Genomic DNA, 24,482 nt, shown 5'->3' with positions numbered 1-24,482 from the left:
AAAAAAAAAGTCGTATTCAAAACGTTTTTTGTATTTCAAACAAGTCCCAAAAAATTAAAACAAAATTTACGCGTTAAGGCATTGAATTGCCTCTGACATAAATTAATTTACACAGCAGGAGAAACCGGACTGCTACGGCCTACCTAACTACATTGTCTGTGGACTGCTTCCCTCTACTGGTGAACAGAGGTACGACGATCTAATCTTCATGCGGGGAAACTGTAGGAGGATCAATTTGGTACTTTGGTAGTGGTAGTATGCGAGATGCGAAATAACAGAATTTCTCAACACCAAAACTGTTAGCGTTTTCTTTTTTCTCTGTCTGGACTACGTTCCCTTCTCCATGGGCTCCTACTCTTGCTCCTGTTCTTTCTATCCCTCCTTCTGTCCTGGCTCCTACTTCTACCTCTCCTTGAATCTTCTTTATCCCTCTGTCTTTCTCTGCTCTTACTCCTGTCCTCTCTGCACTCCTTTTTATCTCGACTCCTGCTCCTTCCCCTGTCTTTTCTCATCCCGTCTTCTGGCCTGTCTCTCCTTCCGTCAGTGTCTCTGTGGTGCCTGTTGTCGTCTTTACTTCCGCTCCTCTTACCTCTCTGCTTGTCCTGACCTCCCTGTTGCTTGTTCACTGGACTGCTTGCCCTGTCTGTCCTTTGTTGGTAATGGGCCGCGTTGTGATGGGTGCGCGGGCTCAGTGACCTGCCCCTGTGAGAAGAGGACTTTTTGTGGCCCTTGGTGTGCCTTTCGGAGCTGCTGTCTCGACGGGATGTTTTCTTCTTACTTTTCTTCTTCTTGGGGCTGGAGTCGGCGCTAGTGTCACTGCTGCTGTCACTGTCGCTACTGCTGTCGGAATCAGAGTCGCCGCTGTCCGCCTTTTTCTTGTGTTTCTTTTTGCTCTTCTTCTTTTGTTTCTTGCTCTTTTTCTTCTTGGACTTGTGTTTCTCAAGGCGGTCGAGTTTTCTGTGCAGAGAATAAATTCAATAACTGCCAATATGTTCAAAATTTTGTTTTTAATCAGCAAAAAACCAACAACAAAAAAAGAGTAAACTGTAGTGACATATGAAACTATTTCAACATATGATATGCACAACTTAACATTTTTGCCAAAACATTTTTTAGTCAATAGCTTAGATTACTAAATCAGGCACTGTAATTTTTTATTTTATGTTGCATATCCTGCATGAAGGAGCCAAATGTAGTAAAAAAAACAATTATTGTTATTATTTAAGGGATTAAATTTTCGAAATCCTTGGTTGTTTTCAAGGGCATCTATAAGTACTATTTATTACCATTATAATTTTACCTGAGAAGCTTCTGTTTTTGCTTTGATGTTAATGACTTTAAAAATTCCACCTCTGGATCCTCCTCTTCTTCACTAGCAACAAATTCCTACATAAAAAATGACAAATGTTATCCCAAAATAAAATATATCTAGTACTAAAAAGTATTATTGCAGTTTTGTGAAGTCTTCCTTCTCAGGTAAAGGTGAAGGTATATACTGCACGCGTATGTTACAGGAAGTAGGAGACTGACAATTACCTGCGCTGGATCACAAACAGTCGCATCCCTACCAAGGACACATTTTTTCAGGGCAAACCCACTGTTTCGCATCTCCGCCATTAACTCGGAGGGGTGCATCGATGGACCTGTTAGCACAAATCACAGCCTTAGAGTCCCATTCATGTCAGAGCCATGCCAGCCACTATCTCCACAGTGGGAATTTCAGGGGCGGCTTTGTTAACAGAATGGGACATCAAATCAACTCACTCCACTTCCGGCTGAGCAAATCATACAATATCATTCTCTGCCAAAGCAGCGGTTTGGGCAAGCAGAATACACAATAATTACATTTTTTCTGCCGGCACAGGAGGGGGACCATTACGGCACTCCACCATCAAGACCATGCACTGACTGGACTCTCCCAGGGTAAACATTATTACTTTACTACTCAACTTGCTGATTGCACAACCCAGAATCAAGAGCTAGACTTGAAGCCCCGGCAGACAGGGGAAGAATACAGTGGGGGTAGCAGAAAAGCTCAAAATGCTGGTCACAAAGAAAGTGTTTTACTGTCTATTTTTACAGTGATAAAGAGAAAAATACCTGCTCCATCATCTGATGCCATATGACTGGCATTGATCCCCGACAGCCCAAAGAGTGGACACTCTCTGTCTGTGTTCACGTGGCCCCATTTGTGACATTTGATGCACCTCACATTGCGGACCTGGAGAAACAAGAGTTGTGTGTAAAGGGCTGGGGAAAAAATGAAATCTAAATTGGGATGTGAATACTCAGTTTAATATGAAATTTATAGTAGACTGAAAACATTTATTTAGACAATGTTTAAAAATACTCAGGTAAGATTCAAATGTGGGGCAAAATTTTTTTTAAATTGCTAATTGCGATTGCAGTATAGTTAAAAAGATACAAATGCAACATGCTATAAATACAATGAAATGTAAATAAACCAAAAAATTAAATCACTAACAGAACATTGTATTATTATTTCCATTGTCCATGGTCAAAACAATTCAGTTAAATAGTAATCGTTTTCTCTTTTGCATTTTCTAAAAATCCAATGTTCGTTTAAGTCACCTGGATTCCGAATGGTTGATCCCTAATAGTCATATCATCTTTTGCGTACCTGAGAGAAAAGGAAGGAAGAAAAACTATTAATCTGACTGTAACAACAAGAAATTAAAAAATGTGTCAACAATTTACTTCTCTCGAGGAGCTCCCTTTTGCCATTCAAACTTGTACTCTTCATCGCCCTCCTGGAGGATATACAGAAACACATTAGATCATTTAAATTCAAAATTAACTTTGGTAGAAAACCGTGCACACGTTACCTCTTTCTTTTCCTCTTCATGATAGACATTATAAAAAGAAAAAAAAAACATTAGTCACATCCATACTGGTAGATTCATCATGCGTTTGGATCTTACTTTTACCTTTTGATGCTCCAGGTGGAGCCTCATACATGAAATTCAGCCCATTTTTCACACGATCATCTCCCATCAGGACTCTATAGTGAAAAAATACAAATAATGAGTTTATCATAAAAAAATACAAATTATTAAAATAAACAATGATGTTCGTGGATTGAATTTAACCTGTTGTTGTAGGTCTCCTGCTCTTTCAGATAGGCCTGCATCAGTTCCTCCTGTTTCTTTTTTTCGAAGGTGAGTTTCTGTTCTTGTATCCATACCTGTCCCACAAAAAATTAATAGAATAAGGAATTAATTCTATTGAGGGTCATAGATTTTTGTTAATGCTGAAACAATAGAACACACGCATAAAACATTCCAAACAAACTCTGTAGGGATCCATCAATAAGAAGTGTAGACACAATATCCAGACACAACAAGACATAGATGATGCCCACGATGGATGCCTAATGTCTCCCTCTACTGGATGATATTAGTGACTGCAATATGAAGATATATTTGCATAGCCTGTAGCTAGCGTAGTACTTTTCACTTTCTTACATGTCATCATATTTACTGTGGAAGAAAATGTTGAGTAACTGTTGACAGAACTGATTTACTGAACGAAAGTCTCATAACTTTTGTGACCGAAGTTGCCTCCCGCTTCTCCACCATAGGTTACGCTAGTTAGCAATGGACAAAACCAAGTAACATTAAGGCTTCATTTCTATACGTTTAGTGGACATTCACTTAAGTAAAATGACTGCAATTTGCAAACACATCTTATAACAAGCAAACAGGACTGCCACAGCAAATAATAGTCATTTAGCATAGCAAGCTAGGTAGCATGCGACGGCTAAAATGAAAGAAACATTTTAACTCACCTTCTTGATATTTGACTTCGACGCAGGATGGAAATCTTTCTTGCACATAAAATTAGCAAATGACTTCCCCATGGCTGCACCACGGTTTTAAACAAAATGATAACTATGATTTCTTTAATTTTTCTAGCTTGCTCTCATTGCGCATGTAAACAAACTCAACAAACGGGATCGCTCCGGAAGTGATTCTGACCAACATCTCCTTTGACAAAATAAAACTATATTGAACAGTTACCTTATTATAATAACTAAAGGACTATTAGCGACTGAACAGTTTTTTTTTGTTTTTCTTGTTTTTTTGTTTTGTTTTTTTTTACTTGTCTGCATCTGCTTTTTTAGAAACTCGCAGTGGAACAAGATATGTAAGCTAAAATTGACCTTGAATTGACGGAACAATTTACATTTCTTACGGACACGTAAAAACTAATGGCCAAGAAGTCCAATGCATGATGGACCTTGTATAGCCAACTCTTTACAGTTTTATTCATTATTCTAGATTAAACCTCTATGATTAATGTTTACGTCACGTGACATACTGTTTCCGTGTCATGGGCATCAGACGGACAGAACAACTTGCAGAAATGAAAGTAGAAACTACAGAGTGACAGCTATAGGTAACATTGGAAAATACATGGACCTTTTAATTCCTTATTCCACATTGATGCCTTTAAGTGTTTGTCTTTTCTGTGGGAATGAATCTTTGCACCTAATAACATAATTCCTCCTGAAATGTTAGTCTGTAATTTATTGTATAAAGTCCTAAGATGTTATCTATTTTTCTAGTTTTTTGACCTAGAATGGAACCGTCATCCTGTGATACATTTGTAGCTCTGCCCCCCTCCACTGTGGGACAGCGCATCATCTTTGGGAAGAACTCGGACAGGCCCTGTGACGAGGTGCAGGAGGTGGTGTATGTTCCTGCCAGTGACCATGCAGAGGGCAGGACAGTGGAGGTGAGTAACAGTCAGAATGATAGGGAAATTAAGTTGCAATGTATTTACCTTGTTTTCTTTTGTGAAGTGCACATACATCGAGATTGAGCAGGTCCCCCACACACATGCAGTGGTGTTGAGTAAACCAGCCTGGCTATGGGGAGCAGAGATGGGAGCAAATGAACATGGAGTGTGCATTGGCAATGAAGCAGTATGGGGCCGAGAGAGTGCTGATGGTGAGGAGGCCCTTCTCGGCATGGACCTAGTCAGGTATTGCTTTTGGGATACAAGCCTTGTTCTGTACTTACCACACAATTATGTTTGTAGTCTCCAAGTATATGTTTTTTACTACTTTATAATCTATAGAACGGAATCACCATTGTCTTACAGACTAGGACTCGAAAGGGCAGACACAGCAGAGGGAGCAGTGGATGTGATCACTGAGCTTCTGCAGAAATATGGTCAGGGGGGATCCTGTATGGAAGATGAGAGTGGCTTCACCTACCACAACAGCTTCCTCATCTCTGACAGGAAGGAGGCCTGGCTGCTGGAGACATCTGCCAAGTACTGGGCAGCAGAGAGAGTAGAGAGTAAGCATAAAATTATGTCTTTATATGGTTTCTTAACTTTTCTTACTGTTTACACCATTTGTCATAGCAATTCTGTCCACTAGAGAGCACCATATTTAATGTACACTGCCTGGCCAAAAATAAATTGCCAGCTGCTTGTGAAAGAGTGGTTCAGGGAGCATGAGACATCATTTTCACACATGGATTGGCCACCACAGACTCCAGACCTTAACCCTATTGAGAATCTTTGGGATGTGCTGGAGAAGGCTTTGTGCAGTGGTTAGATCATGGTGAAAAATGAATGCAACACTGGATAGAAATAAATCATGTGGCATTGCAGAGGCTTATCGAAACAATGCCAAAGCGACTGTGTGCAAAACAAAATATTAGAGTGTGTGACCTACTTTTTTGGTGGCAACTTTTTTTTTTTTGGCCAGGCAGTGTATATGTATTTAACGTTCTTTCACTCCATTCTGTCCAGTCTCACATAAACATCTGTACCTTTTTATTTATTCAAGAATATATGGGTGTTTTTTTTGTTTTGTTTTTTTAAGTCTTTATTGATTTTTTAGGTGGATATCGCAATATATCCAATCAGTATGGCATCACTACGAAGATTGACAGAGAGCATCCTGAGATGAGGGATTACGCTCGCAGCAAAGGCTGGTGGGATGGAAAGAGTCAGTTTAATTTTGCCACAGTCTACTCCTACCTGACAACAGCCAGAATCGAAGCTTCTGGGAGTCGCTACTGTGAGGGGAAGATGCTACTGGAAAAAAGCAATGGTAACCACTGTTGAAGTCTTTTGGTTGGCTGATGGAGATTTTAAAACAAAGGTTCAACAATGTATTTTATTTTTATGTTTAAGGTTCTATTACTGCAGAAACAATGATGGCTATCTTGAGAGATAAAGAAAGTGGCATCAACATGGAGGGAATGTTCATGTCAACAGGAAGCATGGTTTCTGTGGTTCCTATTGATCAAAGTCTGCCAGCCGTGCATTACTTTACTGCAACCCCAGATCCAGCACGGTATGAAAGTTGATTTTGAATTATAATATATATTTATACTATGAACACTACAGAGCAAGAACACCTCATATGAGTTTCAGTTTTGGTCATACCATCTCCATAATCTTAAAATGTCAAAACAAAAGGAATTGCTCTAAGACAAAAATAAGGACTTAACACCCTCCCTTACCCACTTACACATGCATGTGCAAGTAAGTAAGAAACAATCAGTATTTACATCATCTGCCACTTATCATAACTTTGATTGACAACACAGCATTATGCGTCTTTCATGGCTACATACCAGTCATAAACAAGTTACAATCTTAGTTATGACATTTCATCTGTTGGAAGAAATAGTATACAGAACTATTAATACATGTGTTTATTACATATCTTTCAGGTCTGTATTCAAACCTTTCATTTTTATGGAAGGCATGGAGCAGATTAAGGAGACATGTTCTCCTACCTATGGTGCAGATGATCCAGTGAAGAAGAAGCCTCGTTTCCAAAGCAAACCCGATCGCAAACACAAGTTATTTGTCAAGCATGAACTCGTATCTGCCATTATTGAGTCCCACAAGGTTGAAATTGTGTCATTTAGTTTCACTACTTGTTGTTTTTTCACAACTCATAATTGTTTGAATTGCAGGACAGAGGACAGAAGATCACAGAGAGGATGAGGGGCCTTGAAAAAAACAAGATTGATCAGATGGACAAGATTGTTTCAGAGGGTATTACGGAGCCAGATTACTTGGTCAACTTGTTTTCAAACTGTGTTCAAGAGGAGATGGCTATTTATGAGAAAAGCTAAGGGGAGATGTCTCAACTTGTTGAAAACACAACTGTTGCATAAAATCCAATATTTGGTGAGCACAGAAGACAACATATCTCAACACGTGACAAATGTGGTTGAGATTAATATTGAAACGTTAATCAAGCTGTAAGAACATCATAGTGTTGTATAACATGTGTAAAACTGTATTACTCATGATTGGGCATGATTCAATTAATTAAGTACATTGCAATATTTAATAGTTCAATAAAATCTGTTACTTTAATTAATATAATATTTTGTAAATAATACTGCAATAAACAACACAACAAATATTACATTCCCTCATCTTGTGTACATTTACAAGCATCCAAGCAAAATCACAATTCATTCACATGATGAAATGTCACCATAGTACCTCATGAATGCCATGTACAAATGACATAATCCCTTCTTTGGTTTTGATAAGTATTGAGGTATTTAGGCAAAGTATTTCTACACTGAGGCACTACTTGAGGCCATACCTAATGGTGAAAAAACAGCAGATAATCAAAAGAAACCTTTGAAATAGCACTGGGGTGATTTTGTCGTATCGCATGAAATTACTTTGACGTTAGCAAATTGTGTGAATTATGTGCTTTAGTCATACACCTAACTTATAGTTGTCACAGAGGGTTATTAAGGAATTCGATTTTTATATAGAAGTAGAAGCAACATTCCCTTAATGTAAATAAGTGGCATTATTTGATCATGAGCTGACATCTCATTTTTGAAATATTTTTTTATTCTGTGAATCGGTAATATAGAGGACTGTCCTGGAAACCATGCAGATGGTTAACATGCTGTAGCAAACCGCCTTGTTGCAGCCTTGTCCCATAGAGAACAGCCTCCCCACGGTCCAGGGCTAGCCCCACCTGCAACAGCCAGTCTACTAGCTCAGAACCCAGAAAACAGGCCACCATAGTCCTCTTGCCACACCTACAAGTCAACAGAGCCCAGCACCAAAAAAAGGCAGTATGTTAATAAAACGGAAAACAGTTATACATTTTAAAACACTAAAAATATTTGTTGTTATATGTGATCAGAACACAGGTATGCAAACCTACTCTCACCTTCTCTGTCTGACAATATCCTCACTACACTGGTCTTTGTGGTATTTGGTGAACTGAGTGCAGGTCATCCTGATATCCTCTGGGAGATCTGTCCGGGGTTGCTCCGTCTGTCTTCTACTCCACAGGGAGTATAACCTTAAAAGTTTATCAAACATGTATTGAACACAATGCTTTGCTTAGTAAAAACATAAAACTGGGTAGAAAATTACCTTCTTTTAAATGGCAGAATGATAAAATGTTTGTCCAGCCCAAACAGTGCAAATGAGAGAAGTCCCTGGGTGCACAAAACATCATAGTTACCAGAGAGGTACACAAGGGAAATCCCACTAATCCCAGTTTTAAAACATTTACCTGCCCATAGTTAGCCACTGCACAGAAAAACTGCAGCTCTAAATACAGTCTACCTGGAACAGAATTCAACAGCAACCACAGGCAGCTGGACAAGTTCTGTCAAAACAGGAATTAAAAGGGATTTAACACTTGACGTGTAAGGAAAGGTTACACTATAAAGTCATCTAATATATTGTGTAAATGAATGGACTTTGGAAAGAATAATGTGTTAATATTAACTTGTTTAATTTCAACCCTGAGGTCAATTACTCACAGCAAACAAGCAGACAGTGAGGAGTAGACACAAGATAAGATGTCGGGCCACCTGTCTGTCGACAAGCTGCAACCGCTCTTCCTCCTGCTGAATGAGCAGACACTCCGTCTGCTCACAGTTATTCTCACACTGACCTGAAGAATAGGAAAAGCATTTCAAGAATATACCCTTGTCTCCTCTCAGATATATATTAGGAAGGTCTGCTGGGTTTGTGTACAAAAGAAAAGCATTGCAGAGACAATGCATGACTGACTATACCTCTGAGTGAGGGCTGGTTGTTCATATTGGTGCTTATGATCATATCAGGCATGGGCTGAGGTGGGGCACAGTCACATATGAGGCAAGCTGATAACAAACAACAAGTATGGCCGATGTAAAACTACGCAGGCATTCACAGTAATCAATAATGAGGTCAGAGGTTGCATGTAAAATGTAAGGTTTGATTTATAACAATATAAAAAGTGATACCTCTGTCACTATCACCTGAAAAACCATTTGACTCAGAAATACTTGGGCTATCAGGTTCCACTAGAGTGTCTTCAATAGTGGGCGAGTTTCCCTCATCCTTTTGTGCCCAGGTTCCTCTGCTGAGACACACAAGAGAGCTGCCTGCAAGGAGTATACTCAGGGCAGCCACTACTGTGGAGCAGATTATCTGGAAGAGGACACAAAGCCGGGACTTTAGTCAATGGCAATACTGTAGTGTATTTTTTCTAGGGCAGCGACCACAGACCTAGACAAAAGTGCTGGATGGTTTACACACCTGAGCCTTGCCGTAAAAGAAAGCAAAATCTATAGTGCCAGACACCATTTCCCCAGAAATGAGCAAAATGCTTGTTACAAAGGCAGGAATTCTGGTAATAGAAGAGCAAAATAAAGAGAATCATAAGTCAAGTATTTTGTTTTTATTGTCCTTTACAAACATGCACTTTTTTGCAAATATTTCTGTTTCATTTCTCCTTTCTTTGTTTAGTAACTCACCCCCAGCCCACAATGACCAACATGCCTGATGACACTTTCATATCCTCATACTTTTTCAGTAGAACAAGAGACAGGGCTATCAAACCTAAAACAAAAATTATGGTGTTAAAAATGGTCAAATTTGCTCTATATTTCGTAAACATTACCTGACCACACATAAGTGCTGTAAAGAGAGATGCATAATATTGTGAATGTAAAGATCTGTCCAATGAAGTTGTCCGTGTAAACAATATAGTTCCACAGGATCATTCCAAGGCATGTCATGAACTATAAAAACAAAGAGAAATTAATATTACAAATGCAACATAACTTTAGATGAGATTTTGTACATTTCATTTATCAGTGTAGGGACCTGAGCAAAGAATAAATTGGCCGCGAACTTGTGAGGTAGCCTCTTGAATTTTTTACTGAGAAACATGACACTTATCGTCCAAACCTGTTAAACGAAGATGTTTGTTAATGTTATTGTATTGTATATATTATTTCCTTAGGCAAATAACAGGGCCTAAACTTTAAACATTTATGTGTAGCAATACGGAATAGATTGCACAACATATGATGTAAGTCTTGACTAACTAGATAGAAACAATACACACACACAATACATTTGAAAATGATATGAGCACAAAATATCATTAGAGACACACTAACTACCATAATCACTAGACTAACTATTATATCTACTTACCAAAACAACTAGTCCCACTATGCTAATGTTGAAGCTGACATTCTGCAGCGATTTCCTCAAAACATCTGGATCCATCCAGTTGATTGTCAACAGCCAGGCAGAGACATACATTATAGGGGCTGACAGAAAAGTGCTAATGACCATGCCGGACGTCACCTGAAAAGAAATACAAAAAATTATTACATACATATAAAAACTGTGTACTTCAAAACAGCTCTTTATACTTACAACTTCAACTTCTGCATTGTAGTAAACAGCGTAGATGGCCACACTTGGAGCAGTTGGGAAGCCTCCATAGAGAAAAGCATAGTTGGAGAGACTGGTATGGTTTAAGGTGCTAGTATTGCTGTTGTCCAACAGCTCCACCATGTCTTTACAAACAAGGGGTAATAATAACCTACAAAATAATAATTAAATAAAACAGAACATGAATATTAATAATTATAAGCACCACTGTAAATGATAGCATTGGAATAACATTAGCAAGTCAAGGCTTTGAATAGATCACTAAACATGTAATAGCTTGTGTAAAACTTGTGGTCTCCAGAGTATGAGTCACTCAAAACATGTTGGCTAGCCAAAGTTCCTATAATGAAACTACTCATGGCAAGTGTTTTTCAGTGCTCTGTTAAAGTCATTTTACTAAACAGGGATCTAATCTAAGAGTATGGCTTACATTCTGGTAAAATAAGTAAGTTATTGGTCAAAGTGACTGGTGGTAGTTTTCACTCACAGTTTTGCAGTGATGAGCAGTATCAGAGTCACAACAGTGGACTTGGTTAACTTCCTCAGCTGACCCACCATGGACAGACCCAAATAGAAAAGAGCTGCTCCTCCAAAAGAGTTAGCCAACCCATCAACAAATTCTGCCATGAATGCAGGGATTCTTTGATGCAGTACAAAGTGTGCAATGATACCAAAAATAACCATAAATACTATAGGATTCTTCAGGACCTGTAGAATAACATGTCCAACTATGACAATTTTGCCTTGTTGGTGGTTGATCTGGTTTTTCCACTTTTGGATTTCACAAAACCCGAATCCTATAGGGTTGAGGATCATTAGTGACACAGGTGCGACCAGGTAAATGTACTGGAGGTATTCTGGGTATGTGTTCTTGTAGAGGGCTGCAACTGCAAAATATAAACAATAAAATGCATGAATTACGAAGAGTTAAATTTAATCCAGTGTATTTATTATTGACAGTGTAAAGCTAAAATTGAATAGTCTTTAAGTAAATGCAAATCACTGTTTTGTGAGAAAGACAATTGCGCAAAAATATTATAAAGCTGTAAAGTTTTAGGTTGAACATTAAATCATACTTAACCACATGTTTAGTCTATAAATGGTAAAAACAACAATTAAACTAACAATTTATCATTTCCAAAGGAATGGCAAAGGTTTAAAGAATGACAAGGATAAACACATACACTTTGTGCAGGTGTTAGAAATGTGTAATTATGGACTTAAGACTGCATTCTGACAGTGGTAAATGTGGGAAGCTTTGACGACATACTCACCAATAGGATACCCTAAAGCAAAATCATTGCTTTGGGTGGCAAAAATTGAGTAGAGACCAGCTTTACTGAATCGACTCTCAGGGCAGGCTACGAACAATGTTAGAAGACACACAATTACAAACACTGAGGCTTTGGCAATGAGGATGCTCCACAAGAATGGCCAGATGACGTTGGCAAAGTCCAGCAGCACCATATTTTTGAACAACAATGCGGGAAGGGCAAACTTGGACACAAAGTTCCCCAACCCTTTGGCCTGGGTGGAGGTGATGATGTTAGTCCTTCCCGCTATGTACCCACACAGAATAATGCCAAAGCACTCCAGTAACGCAGGGAACAAGTTGTCAATGGACATGGCAGAGGAGCCAGTGGAGAAACCCGGGTCCTCCTCGTACAAAAAGGGGAAAGTCCCATCTGGTGCCATGATCCTGTCGGCTGTCATCTATAGGTTTGGGCCAAGATATAACCACCAACCACTAAAGCAAGGCAGCAGCAGCAGCAGCAGCACTGAGAAATGGTGGAGAACAGAAAGTCATTGGTTCAAAGGCAAAAAGATAACGACTTTTATGTTTGGTTGTAACACGCCTCTGATAATAATGCAAATAAATACAATAATATAGGCCTGAGGTTGAGTTTGACAGAAAAAACAGGAACTTGTCTAACGGTTAAACAACTTGTATAGCCTACCTCTGCACGCTGCGTCCTCCTCATGTTATCTGTCCCGAGAAGTGTGGGTGAGGAGCCATAGTAGGAGGTAGTCGACAAGTTGTATATCCGCTATAAAGTCTGCTGTTAAAAGTGACTTAAATACTACTTTACTTAGCTACTACGACGAATATTTTAAGAGGTTGTAAAATAAAGTCCCTGATTACCATAAACAAGGTGTTATGTAAGCCCATAGAAACTGTTGAGGGAGCGCACAATCTGCGTTATGGTAACCTGCCGCAGTCACTCTGCCCCAAAGCGTCTACAGCGACCAACCAATCACAGGCGCCGCAGCGGGGAGGGGGCGTGGCCAGCTTCTACTGTCATGAATGAGGAGGATTCACTGTGCAACTGGAAATATGTTAATAACAATGGCCTCTTTTCATTGTGAAGCTACTTATTACTGTTGTACGTTATTATAGCAAGTATAACAAGTTGTGAGTTGCATAGGTTAGGCTTGCTGTCTCCTTAACACAGGCTGTAAAAGAAGCACTGTTACTAATGTTGTGTCACTGTTGTCTAAATGGTAAAAAAAAACAACCCAAAAACATTCAGTCCAGTCTAAAATTTCACTTAGGCTATTAAATATGTACATTATATTTTCCAAACTGAAACTAAGAGTGTGCTTGGGGAAAAAAAACAACAAATTATGCACATATTTGACAGTCAAATGAGTGAGTACAGTTCAGTGCTCCTGTTCCTACTCGTCAATAAGCGTAATTTCACATCTCACACTGAAAAATGGTAAAAATGATAATGATGATAATAATATTTTTTAATAATTGTTCCCATAAATGTGTCAAGTCAAACAAAACAAAGTAGCTTATTGTCAAATATGAAAAATCAAACAATATAAGTATAAAGTCACCAAACCATAACAGCAGGAGTATACAGCCATAAACTCAACAACGCAAACAGAGGTCACAATAACAGGGACTGGGTTGGACTGGGCCTGTACTGTGTCAAGACTTCAGAGCAGGCTTAGCTCAATGAGACGACCTGCGAACACACCCAAAGTGCCAATGAAACACACCGCCATGAAGACACAGAGGAGAATGTGGTCCAGCACCATGGCAACAAACTTCCACTCCTCAGCTGCCTGCAGGGGAATAACAATTATGCCTTTAATTAATGAGATGTAAACAATGACAAAAAATACATGATAGACTACAAATTCAAATGTGTAGGCTAACCTTATACTTGCCTGGAAATAAATAGGATAGTGGTAGTAGTTGTATGTAGAATATGTAGGCCTAAGTATCAGTAATGTAATAAAGAAACTACTGTATTGTAATTGTCAAGTATGGGTCTAATGTATAGTCTACTACTCGGTATAGGCTACTTTTACCAGTACCTTTTGGATTTTGTAGTGTTGTTGCTATTTTTATTTTATTTTTTTTAGATTACTTGAGTCTTACTATATCCTAACGATCATGAACTTCTACACAAGACACAAAATAAAATGGCTTACATTGTTAGACTCCTCATCCGATTTCATGGTCTCCGCAATATACTTGACTCCCTCTATGGCACTGCGTACATCTGGGTTCTTGGTGATGGGTGACTGGTAGGGCACTGAGGTCGCCTGGTTACCTGAGATGTCTGAGATGTCAAAGTCTGCGCCATAGATGTTTCTAATCTGCTTCTCCTTTCCGGGACGCTTCATTGTCGAGAAGAACATAATGTTGGGGATTGTCTCGATAAAAACCTGCCATAAAACAAAGGGTACAGTCATTGGGGCAGTAAAACAGGGCACATGGGGTGAGAACAATACACAAGCAGAAGCAATACCACACCTTTACCACTAGAGGGCGATGTTCTTCAAGTAATAAATGAGATGTGCTTACCTTGCGGACCCATTCAGGCATGGTGTGTGTACTGGGGGAGCGGTGGTGAGTGTTGATCACAATGACGGTAATAATAATTGAAGCGATGACGAAAACCATGGTGAAAAGCATGTATTTCCCGATAAGAGGCACCGCGCTGGAGGTGGAGGGGATGAGCTCCACGATGACCAGCAAGAAAACGGTGAGGGACAGGAGAACAGAGATGGACAGGGTCATCTTCTCACCTGCAACATACAGGCCTACAGATAACACTGAAGGATATATACATATGCATGGTAAGGTTATTGAGGCTCAAAATCATTTAGTTACACACTGGACAAAGGCTTCCCGTTTAAAGAGGTACAGTATGGGTATATTTCATGAATATAAACTGTACAGAGAAAATGTGTCGGCTATTACAGTCTGAACCACAATATCACTGTGCCTTACGCATGTCTTCCGCACTATATGATTTATTCAGCGGTGTGGGGCCCCCTAGAGTCTGAAGTAGGTTACTGCAAGTGGCAATTGTTAACTGACTGTAAACCTTATTTGAAGTATGATTTAAAGAAGTTGAGTTTGAAAACCATTTAAAAATGTATTATACCACCAAATCATGCCAAATGAAGAAACACATTGCATCGTCTTTTCAATAGACTCTTCTTAGCAACTGCAACATTTTTCACTTCTGAGAAATGACAGTAACTGTGAATGAAGCTGACTGAACTGAACTGTGTCTCAAATCATAACTTGTAACCCAGTTTTTGAGATAAGAGATGTTCATGATGATAGCAATAATACTATTACATTATTACTTTGTGGCTTGACTATACTACAACAATTCAAATCCAGGCTTCATGTGAGGCCCACGTGAGCGAGGCCTCCAGACATTTACTACACTTTAAAACATTGAACAGACGTTTTATCCTCAAATCAAACCAAAGAAAGAGTAAACAAACTGACAGTGATTCACAGCAGCCGTATTCAGGGCGTGTCGTTTGTGATGCCGGCTTTTCCCACTGAGAGCATCTTCTGGCATCAGCCTCTTTCTGCACTCTTCTGTCAGCAGTCATATCAGAGGCGCAGATCAAGTGATGTATAATACATTAAAGCAAAGGCCTGGTTCAGACATGACAGCACTGAGGGACTCTGGGTAATGAGCCCGGTCTGCTCCCATAGCCATGCCAGATGTGGAGGTTGAGGCTAGACTCCCCATACTTAAAGGCCAAGTTTGGAGCTTGCTGTCTGTTTAAGTTATCATAACAGTATAGCATCATAAGTGTTTTCTACTAATATTCCTCTTTTGTTCACTAGTATTAATTTATTCATGGACTAAAGAGAAAGTCAGAGGACCGAATTGGGACTCGCCAACAGATTAAATATGGTTGACATTTTACGATTCACTGGCGAATTTATTATTGGACTGTCTTGGTCTAAGCTTCTGCTGAAATGAGATTTACTCAGTGGGAATTTCATTTTGTTTTGACATTCTGAAATCCTCTCAAACCCGCAAGAGAAAAGACGGGGCAAAAGACAAAAACATGAGATGAGTCCCTTATGAAGAAAAATAGGCCTATAGATAAAAATGTTTTGCTCTGTTAATTCACAAGACAGAAACAGCAAAAATGTATATTGTACAATTTGAAAACACTAAAGTGAGACAAATTCAGGAGAAATGCAGACTGAAAATAGAGATAGTTAGTTTAGGGATTGCAACTGCTTTTGTATGTCACCAAGACAACAACAAATTACTCCTTTCACTCAGGCTGAACGTTTTGCTATTTTTCTGACAAGAATTGTGATTTGATTTTAATAATAGGATTTTGATCGAAGTTCACATTTTAAACGCAGCCAGAAGAATTGACAAAAGACTGAAATACGCTAATCACATTCCAAAACATTTGTACAGATCTAAACTATGGGGTTAGCCATTTTTATCCAGAATAATCCAGGATAATTTAACTTCTGTTTGTTTTTGGGGGTTTTTTGCAATTTGCTTGTTGTATTTATTCAAATTGTGATTTTGATTAAATTGCAATTAATCTTTGCAGCCCTCCAATTCACCATAAAATGTGCAAAAGAAAACACAAGAGGCATTTAGGCATCAGTCATTTCCTGATAAGTACAACACATTACTGTACACTATTTTGTAACTGACCTTGCCTTCTTTCCCATTTTTTTTCTAGGGCTACTTTGTGAGCCTGGTTACATGTCCATACCTGAGTCAGTGGGGAGGTAGAAGACCAGGCCTGTGAGGAAGGAGAAGAGCATACAGGGGATGATGACGTTAACGATGAAGTAGAGAGGCAGACGCAGCATGAGGAAGTGGTACGTGATGTCCAGATAAGGGGTGTCCGGGCAACACGAGTAGAACACCTGGTGCTTCCAGCTGCGGAAGTCCTTCATCACCCACTCCCCGCTCTCCATGAAGTGGCTCAGGTCCGGCCGGTCACTGTCCTGTGGTAAGAGTTTGAGAAAGAATGTTGCTCAATCTGATTGTTTTTATCGACCAATGATAACTGCTTCATTGTTTGATTTTTTAACTGTTTGTGTTGGCTAAATCAAAAAATTTTCTGACGCATTGTGAGGTGACTCATGTTGTGATCTATGAATCCAATTGTCACTTTTATATAAATATTCAATCTTTACAGCTACAATCTGTAAGTTTATCACTTTTTTTTTTTTTTTTTAACCAGTAGATGGTAGATGTGAAACCCCCTCCCCTCACCTGACCTTTGTTCAAGCGCATCTGTAATCTTCTTGTGTCAGGCCAAAGCTGGCACACAGCAGTAACGTAGATACCATCTAGTTGTGTTAAATGAGAATGGAACAGGGTGGCCAGTCTAATTACAAATGCAGACTCTAATAGTAATGTAAATAATTGCTGATAATGATAATCCTGGTAGAATCACAAAAAAACAACCAGAATGAAACATTTGAGATACAGACAATATAATTATAATACATAAGTTGCTCTTTTGTCACTTTCATTAATCTTTTGCTTCTGACATTGGTGCTACTGTAGCCTCAGCAAACTAGGTGAATGGTTATCTTTCAGTTTTCTTTTTTCATTATCCATTCTATCACCACTACCTGTACTTTCAGCAGAAAATGTGAACGATGTGGGTAAAGTCTGGTGCACATGGACACAATAACATTATCTGCCTACTCAACCCCCTGCGCCACTGTTGCCCCGTGTTGTATAGCGTCTGTTTATATTGAGATCATAGAATTGCACTGAGTGATTACAGGGTTTATGACGACCAGCTTGCCGTCGTAGGTCCATGTGCCCAGCTTCATGCTACAGTTCTGCAGGTCGAAGGGGAAGTGCAGCACAATGATCTCACAGTAGCTCTTAAAGATGGCGGGAGGGTTCCATGTGATCATGCCTGTGTGCTCCAGCAACACTTTGGTCTCGTGGACAATGGCAAAGTCTCCGTCCGCACTACAGACACATGCAAACAAAGCAGAAATGTGCATTCAACCAGGAAGATATTGTTTAACTATCTATTGGTTTGTTTTTAAGGTACAAAGCATACTTATGTTGTAAGTATTAGCTTACAACATAACTAGGAACTATAACCTCATTCCTTTCCCCAGTTGGCTAAGCCCTGCCTTGTACCTTCATCTCTCAATTAATCAATTAGTTCATATAAAGACTCTTGCCAATGATGCCCTGCAGGTTCAACTAAATGTCACAACCTTCCTGTTCTCTACCACAGCAGCAGAACCACCGTCCACCTCATCCTCTCTATCTTACTGTTCAACATTGAATAGACTGTGTCCCTACAGGCTTGAACTCTATCTGCAAATAAAACTGCATCAGTCTTGGACCCTACTACCAGGTAATATTTTCCCTCATAAATGGATCATCAAGTTCACTCCTTGAATCGCACGTCCAATATTGCTGCCTGTTTAAATCAAACTAGACCACATCAGGGGGGTGAGTGGGGGGAGGTAATGAGTGGAATGTCAACGCGATGGACACTGGTGCCTGAAGATGCTTCCACTGGATTCACACATGCAGCCAACCAGAGCGTGGCCTGGTGTTAGCTGCTGCGACACTGGTTGTCAGGGAGAAAGCAGCAGTGTGTCAAACCTGGCATATGCTTTGTGTGGGTGGATAATTATCACATTGTGGGGACTAAAATCTGTATACATACTAACATTATGAGGACCTGCTTCTCTTACATTAAGTCTCCATCCTTTATCATTAGATCCACAACATGGGACAAAGTGAAGTTAAAATAGGTTAAGTAGTAACTATTGTTAAGGTTAGGATCAGTCTCTAGGAAATATAAGTCAATGTAATGTCCCCATAAGGCATGTAAATCCAACATATGTGTGTGCATGTGTAGGGGGGGTGCTGGGTGTTCTTGAGGGGTAACACCAGGCCAGATTTAGCTTGAAATGTGAGCTTTCACTCTACACACTACAGCGTATAGGAAAGTGTGATGCAAACATCAGGTGCTCAGTTTGTTGCTGGAAAATGCAGTACTTAAATACATGGCTTGCAGCTGAAGTGGGTTAACTATAGTTGTGGGAGGGGCTTACTTGTTGTAGAGGACCAAGTCGGGCCTCCAAATGTCAGTGGAGGGAACTCTGATCTTTTTGATTCCCCCATAATCCTCCGGGTTCCATTGTAAGTTCACATCTTTCCATTGCTGGATATAGAAAGAGACAGACATGTGTAACAATGGGAAGTTGTACATAACTGGACAATAACATTAAAGCTAAGTTGCCTATAGATTTAGTATGTAAGGACAACACAATGGATAAAATAGGGGCTTTAATCGGGGTTCAGGGTTTGGAAAAAATAATCTCATCATTTGCTATCCTCAAAATTAATCCTTTTGTTTGTTAGGCCATTTGAGTTTATAGACCATACTATGCATAATGCTGCAGTTATTTCCATGTCCTCCTTTCAATATTCTAATGGGTAAGTGTTCATTGATGAGAAATACTGCTTCTAATTGAAATTGTTTTAAATTACAGAGTCCAGTTAACAAATTAAAATGCAGGTTAGTATGGTTGTTAAACTGTAAAAAAAAAAAGAAACAAAAAAAAACACAACATTTTAAATTATGTATTACTATTATATTCCTTATTATTTGTGCCCAAAAAGTAGAATCATCTTTACAAAATAGGTCAAGAAGAATGAAACAGGGACTATGGTTGAAAGCCACTGGTCCAGAATGCTGTCATTACAGTGAAAAGACCGGGATCGCCTAAAGCAGTGATAATGTGACAGATGTGCTGGCTACTACTGACATAAAATGCTTTTTTCTGGTGGTTGGTATTTATATGTAGATCTGGTATGTATATGTAGATCTCTCTCTCTTTTTTTTAATTTTTATTTTTTTTACATTTTGTCCATTGTAATATCCAGTATTAGTTGCTTAGTACCGTAAATTTCGGATTATAAGCCGCTACTTTTTTTCCACGCTTTGAACCCTGCGGCTTTTACAGCAGTGCGGCTTATATATGGAATTTTACTGGATAACGACCCCTGGGGGGCGCTCTCTAGCTGTAAACGTAAAAGTGAGACAGACGTGGGGAAAGATTCTGCTCTGAAGAATTCACTAGTTTTGATTTTGAACGATCATTTTGCGCATCATGAAATGGATATGATGCAGTTTTTAAGATAAAGAAACAGAAAGGAAACAGAGCAGGGGTCGGCCTTTAACACGCACGCAAAGAGCCATTTGGACCCACTTTCCACATAAAATAAAACACTGGGAGCCGCAAATACTTTTTGACATCTAAAATGAAGATAACACTGTATAATAACAATAATGTAACGGAATAATGTAGGTTTTACTTTCACGGACAAGCCTTCTACACGTGGCAGATAAATATGGCAAAAACAACTTAAGTGCATTAAAAAAATACAACTCACCAAACCGCTGCATCATGCATCGCGCTGATTATGTGATTATGTCTACTCTACTCCGCAGTTTCTTTAAAAAAACAACAACAAAAAAAACTCGTAGCGTATCGTTTAATCCCAGGTGCTTATTCTCCATGTGCCAAAGCAGTTTTGAAGGTTTCATTGCCTTATTTGCTTTTCCCGTATGTTACGCAGAGCGGACTCTGTGCGTGAGTCACCTGTAGCGACAAACCCAGATTTTAAGTAGGCATTGTCTGTTAAATTTATCTTTCTTTTTCTTGGAGGTCGTAGTCTCTTCTTCTGGCTCCTCAGTTGTCCTTTTCCCCTTTGTTAAAAAGATCTCCAAAGACTTTTGTTTTGGCTCATTTTCACTCGCTTGTGGCTCTACTTTAATGCGTCGTGTCTGATGTGTTAAACGTGATACGTCACCGCGGAGACAAGAGCAGATAATATACTTGCTACTACATCAAATAGATTTCTGTGGCGATTTCCAGCAGGATTTTCATGATACATCTACGGACGAGCTTATTAGTGTGTCATTAGGGACGGGCCAAAGTTGCTCCTGACCCCTGTGCGCACAACGTCTGAAAATCAGGGCTCTTTACGCAGGACTGTGAGCTGTGTGTGTGTCAGTTCCCAAGCCACGCAGAGCCGCAGTATGAGGCTGAAAGAGGCGCATGCGGCTCCGGAGCCGCGAGTTGCCGACCCCTGAAATAGAGCCACTGCACGTAAGCTCGACATCAATGAATCCAACTTGGTCAATGTAAAAAGACGACAAAAGTTTTCAGAGGAAATAAAAGCAGATTTTCCGTGTTGGTGCAGCTTTATTTTCTAAACCTGCAGATGTGTTCATCCCGTGTTGTTGTCGTGTTGGTGCCAATTTTCAGGCACAGTTTAAAAAAAAGCGTGTCGGTGCACCGTCTTTCTGTGTAAATATCTCATGTTACAATATGAAAACCTGCGGCTTTTATTCAGGTGCGGCTTATATATGTACAAAATTGATTTTCTCTTCAAATTTAGCTGGTGCGGCTTATATCAAGGTGCGCTCTGTAGTCCGAAATTTACGGTAATAAAAATATTTGCATGATTTCATGTTAAAATCTGTAGAACTGGCATTTTTTTGTATTTACTATGTTTTCATTATAGAAATATTGCCAAGAAACATTTTTTACTTTATATGTATATGAGTCAAAATGTATTTAATATTTCAGCTATGAGTGAGGATAGGGGGTAGGTGAAAACAGAAATTTTTGTAGCACTCAAGCCTCAAAAGCCAATAAAGCATTACTGAAACATGGATGAATCAATCAAAATACAACTCTGAGCAAGCCCATGAGAGAAAACCATTATAACATGGTGTAAAATCTTCTTCTTGCAAACAGATAATTATATCAAACAGTGATACACGCATTCATATTTGTGAAACTACCTGTTTGAGGCGCACGTTACTGCTGACGATCTGGTTGACCTCGTCCTGTAAGAAAGAATGTGTTTAGATATGTAGTGATTATTGGTTCAGACTGGATGTTTACATGTGTTTTTATTATACAGTCTCACCACACTGATGAGCTGGATGAGCTGCAGCCCGACTGTCACTACCACCGGGTCTGTGAAGTGAGCCACGGGACGCACCACCTTGTTGTACCCAGTGAACAAGGTCTTTACGAGGCGGGTTTCATCACTGGAGGCCCAAGCTACACCTACGACAGAGCACATAGAATACCATTAAAGAAGACATGGTTTTGCAGGTTAGCACTGATGGAACTAGAACATAAGTAGATCATCATTTACATTTTGTTCATCTTAATGCAACATTTTGAAACCCATGCTTTGGAGTCTTAATTATCAGTAAATAATATCAACTAAGTATTGGGATGAAACACATGATTCACTCAACAAACAACTCTGAGTTAGCATACAGCAAAAGCTTATAACAGTCACTTCTGCAGAGTATGTCTCCTTTAAGACTTCTGCTACAGTCCATCTAATAAATTGTGTTAGTATATATTGTTAGGACAGGGCAGGAAGTGATTAAATATTTTATGTCAATTGAAAGCAAACATTGTAAGTAGAGTACCATAAATTGACTCATAAGCTACATTTTATAGACAACAACTTCCCTTTATGGAAAAATGTCAATATATGTTTTTTTTTTTTTATCATTTTACTATACTGATCTTCTTTATACATTGAGAAATTATGTGAAGTGTATTTGGAATTTAAAATGGGAAATGTATAGTGGTTACTGGGTCAATATAAGGACTAAAGGAATAACAGCTAATACAGTTGTTACACATGGTTGAAATCCTTTTGTTGTTCCTTGTTATGTTTAAAGCAAAATAACAAATACAGATATACATAATTAAAAAAACTAATAAAGTAAAATTCTAAGCTCACCGCAACATATCTGCCAAATCAAATGTAGTCATTAACACAAATGTATTAACATGCCCTTGCTCAAACAACCCTCTATACAGGAATTAGGCTTTTAGGCATTTAAATGTTATTATTAAGAATATCTTGTAGATCTACACATTTTAAAGTCTGTGAAATGGAAGGAATCCACGTGCTGTTGCCAATCAAAGAGCTGGTTATGATAAACTAATTAGACTATAGGTTAGGGAAAATTTATGATCAAATAGTTAAAGAGATTATAGTTCAAAGGTTAAGAACATTGAGTTAGTTTAGGATGCAGGTCAGATTTTTCATTTTACCTGCCAGCATTAACAGATGAATAGTGATGAATAGTGCCATAACTGCCAATAAAGCCAGGCATCCGAATCCAACGTCCAACTTCAACACGTCTCCTGCTGACCACTTCACAATTAAAAAGGTTTGACCTACCTAAAACATTCTTTCAACGCTGACAAAATGACTTACTGTCCAGCCCGGCACTGTCCACCGGCAGCCACACAGCGGTATTGTCTCTGAATGACCCTGTGCCAATGCTTGTCATCTGAGAGGGCTGCATACTTTGTCATGTGTTAGAAGATCAACATGCCGAGCTAATCCACTACTGAAATATCCCATCGTGAAGTTGGCTGTAGACAACCTGAAGGTGCAAAGACGCAACACATTTCTTCGGTCTCTCATTCAACTATTAACATTTATGTGTTAAATAATTGTGTGATACAGTAAATAAGAGGTGTGGGCCCAGAGTTGAAGTGAAGGAGTGGTGTCTGGAAATAAACTTGACCTTGACCCCAGGAAAGTGGTCCTTCCAGTGCCCGTTTAATCACCACGTGTTGGGTTACCTTATTAAAGCTTGGAGCAAATGGTGTACTAACACAGTAGAAGCACATTATGACAGCTTGTTAAAACGAACCGCACTGCTATGGACAACTTTAACAAGCACAAGCTAATCTGAGGGTTTTATGGCATTTCTAGTTTCAAATTTTAAACAAACAGGTGGAAAGCACTGTCTTCTCACAGCATCAGGATCCCAGGTTCAGTTCCCACAGTGGAAAGGCGTGTTCTTGCTGTGTTGTGGGAAGTTGCTTTTGTATTGAGATGTTTGCGTTGAAAGAGGACATATTACGCAACACTTTACTGAGCAAATATTTGTTTAACACTAAAGAAAGTACAGTATTTGAACGTTTAACCAAAGCCACTTTGATTTCATCGACAACAAGTCAGTTTTCTGTGGTGTGTGAGCCTGCAGCCTGCATTTTTCATAAGAGGATTTTGAAAACACCAAGCACATCACAATGAATGGAGTTGGCTGCTCATAACAAATTTTTTCTTGTAGATACTCAAACGTGGCTAGTAAAGTACTGTCTGTTCCTGATATACAAGTAAGACTCCAGATTTTCCAGCTTCGGCGTGACTCATGAGTACCACTTTATCAAAATGAACTGGACAGGAGCTCAGAAGTATTGCAAAAACAACAACTACACTGACCTGGCCACGCTGAAGAACATGGAGGACGTTAACAGCATCACGTTCTCCACTTCATACTATGACTTGGCCTAGGTTAGTCTCATAGACGACCCAGCTTCGTGGAAGGGGGTGATGGGCACTAACTCCAACTCCTGGAAATGGACCATCAAACAGTCCACCAGCACCTCA

The 24,482-nt window shown here is 39.3% G+C and overlaps 4 protein-coding genes across 6 annotated transcripts; 1 reads left to right on the top strand and 3 right to left on the bottom strand.

The window, feature by feature from the left end:
• Positions 1 to 22: 22 nt before the first annotated feature.
• cir1 (corepressor interacting with RBPJ, CIR1) lies at positions 23 to 3,971 on the bottom strand. The gene is made up of 10 exons (XM_033987279.2): positions 3,809 to 3,971; positions 3,111 to 3,205; positions 2,949 to 3,022; positions 2,847 to 2,860; positions 2,719 to 2,771; positions 2,593 to 2,641; positions 2,101 to 2,221; positions 1,537 to 1,643; positions 1,301 to 1,386; positions 23 to 957 (listed from the first exon to the last, which is right to left on the bottom strand). Exons 1-10 carry the CDS (start codon positions 3,878 to 3,880, stop codon positions 300 to 302), a joined length of 1,329 nt encoding a protein of 442 aa, XP_033843170.1. The 5' UTR covers positions 3,881 to 3,971; the 3' UTR covers positions 23 to 299.
• A 394-nt stretch (positions 3,972 to 4,365) lies between these two features.
• Positions 4,366 to 7,130, top strand: scrn3 (secernin 3). 2 transcript variants are annotated; one of them, XM_033986597.2, is made up of 8 exons: positions 4,366 to 4,419; positions 4,602 to 4,758; positions 4,826 to 5,007; positions 5,128 to 5,327; positions 5,879 to 6,091; positions 6,175 to 6,337; positions 6,720 to 6,900; positions 6,969 to 7,130. In XM_033986597.2, exons 2-8 carry the CDS (start codon positions 4,603 to 4,605, stop codon positions 7,128 to 7,130), a joined length of 1,257 nt encoding a protein of 418 aa, XP_033842488.1. In that variant the 5' UTR covers positions 4,366 to 4,419; position 4,602. The 2 variants fall into 2 exon arrangements, with proteins under 2 accessions (XP_033842488.1, XP_033842489.1); XM_033986598.2 differs by having other exon boundaries at positions 4,589 to 4,758.
• A 359-nt stretch (positions 7,131 to 7,489) lies between these two features.
• gpr155a (G protein-coupled receptor 155a) lies at positions 7,490 to 12,953 on the bottom strand. 2 transcript variants are annotated; one of them, XM_033986596.2, is made up of 16 exons: positions 12,681 to 12,953; positions 11,997 to 12,500; positions 11,210 to 11,609; positions 10,705 to 10,873; positions 10,477 to 10,632; positions 10,141 to 10,224; positions 9,935 to 10,055; positions 9,789 to 9,873; positions 9,571 to 9,661; positions 9,276 to 9,462; positions 9,066 to 9,152; positions 8,808 to 8,941; positions 8,555 to 8,650; positions 8,413 to 8,477; positions 8,204 to 8,338; positions 7,490 to 8,069 (listed from the first exon to the last, which is right to left on the bottom strand). In XM_033986596.2, exons 2-16 carry the CDS (start codon positions 12,433 to 12,435, stop codon positions 7,874 to 7,876), a joined length of 2,445 nt encoding a protein of 814 aa, XP_033842487.1. In that variant the 5' UTR covers positions 12,436 to 12,500; positions 12,681 to 12,953; the 3' UTR covers positions 7,490 to 7,873. The 2 variants fall into 2 exon arrangements, with proteins under 2 accessions (XP_033842487.1, XP_055086694.1); XM_055230719.1 differs by having other exon boundaries at positions 9,291 to 9,462.
• A 658-nt stretch (positions 12,954 to 13,611) lies between these two features.
• LOC117388850 (acetylcholine receptor subunit alpha) lies at positions 13,612 to 23,189 on the bottom strand. Its single transcript, XM_055230721.1, has 9 exons — positions 23,129 to 23,189; positions 21,972 to 22,114; positions 21,844 to 21,888; positions 19,079 to 19,188; positions 17,774 to 17,969; positions 16,744 to 16,981; positions 14,546 to 14,769; positions 14,170 to 14,406; positions 13,612 to 13,797 (listed from the first exon to the last, which is right to left on the bottom strand). Exons 1-9 carry the CDS (start codon positions 23,166 to 23,168, stop codon positions 13,669 to 13,671), a joined length of 1,362 nt encoding a protein of 453 aa, XP_055086696.1. The 5' UTR covers positions 23,169 to 23,189; the 3' UTR covers positions 13,612 to 13,668.
• Between the last annotated feature and the right edge of the window lie 1,293 nt (positions 23,190 to 24,482).

The sequence above is a fragment of the Periophthalmus magnuspinnatus genome, chromosome 21, assembly GCF_009829125.3.
Source record: "Periophthalmus magnuspinnatus isolate fPerMag1 chromosome 21, fPerMag1.2.pri, whole genome shotgun sequence".
NCBI lineage: Eukaryota > Metazoa > Chordata > Actinopteri > Gobiiformes > Gobiidae > Periophthalmus > Periophthalmus magnuspinnatus.
This window is presented reverse-complemented; position numbering and strand designations above follow the sequence as displayed.

What these genes read in the sequence shown, in the direction of transcription:
- cir1 (XM_033987279.2), bottom strand. Translation starts at nt 3,880, where the DNA reads ATGGGGAAGTCATTTGCTAATTTTATGTGCAAGAAAGATTTCCATCCT. An exon ending in GGCATCAGATGATGGAGCAG is followed by an intron (nt 1,644 to 2,100) that starts GTATTTTTCTCT and finishes TTGTGCTAACAG; the next exon opens with GTCCATCGATGCACCCCTCC. An exon ending in CAAAAACAGAAGCTTCTCAG is followed by an intron (nt 958 to 1,300) that starts GTAAAATTATAA and finishes TTCTCTGCACAG; the next exon opens with AAAACTCGACCGCCTTGAGA.
- scrn3 (XM_033986597.2), top strand. Translation starts at nt 4,603, where the DNA reads ATGGAACCGTCATCCTGTGATACATTTGTAGCTCTGCCCCCCTCCACT. An exon ending in CAGAGGGCAGGACAGTGGAG is followed by an intron (nt 4,759 to 4,825) that starts GTGAGTAACAGT and finishes TCTTTTGTGAAG; the next exon opens with TGCACATACATCGAGATTGA. An exon ending in CCATTATTGAGTCCCACAAG is followed by an intron (nt 6,901 to 6,968) that starts GTTGAAATTGTG and finishes TTTGAATTGCAG; the next exon opens with GACAGAGGACAGAAGATCAC.
- gpr155a (XM_033986596.2), bottom strand. Translation starts at nt 12,435, where the DNA reads ATGACAGCCGACAGGATCATGGCACCAGATGGGACTTTCCCCTTTTTG. An exon ending in TAGTGGGACTAGTTGTTTTG is followed by an intron (nt 10,225 to 10,476) that starts GTAAGTAGATAT and finishes TTCGTTTAACAG; the next exon opens with GTTTGGACGATAAGTGTCAT. An exon ending in CAGCACTTATGTGTGGTCAG is followed by an intron (nt 9,874 to 9,934) that starts GTAATGTTTACG and finishes TTTTTGTTTTAG; the next exon opens with GTTTGATAGCCCTGTCTCTT.
- LOC117388850 (XM_055230721.1), bottom strand. Translation starts at nt 23,168, where the DNA reads ATGGCACTATTCATCACTATTCATCTGTTAATGCTGGCAG. An exon ending in GTAACGTGCGCCTCAAACAG is followed by an intron (nt 19,189 to 21,843) that starts GTAGTTTCACAA and finishes TTCTATATCCAG; the next exon opens with CAATGGAAAGATGTGAACTT. An exon ending in GACTTGGTCCTCTACAACAA is followed by an intron (nt 17,970 to 19,078) that starts GTAAGCCCCTCC and finishes ATGTGTCTGTAG; the next exon opens with TGCGGACGGAGACTTTGCCA.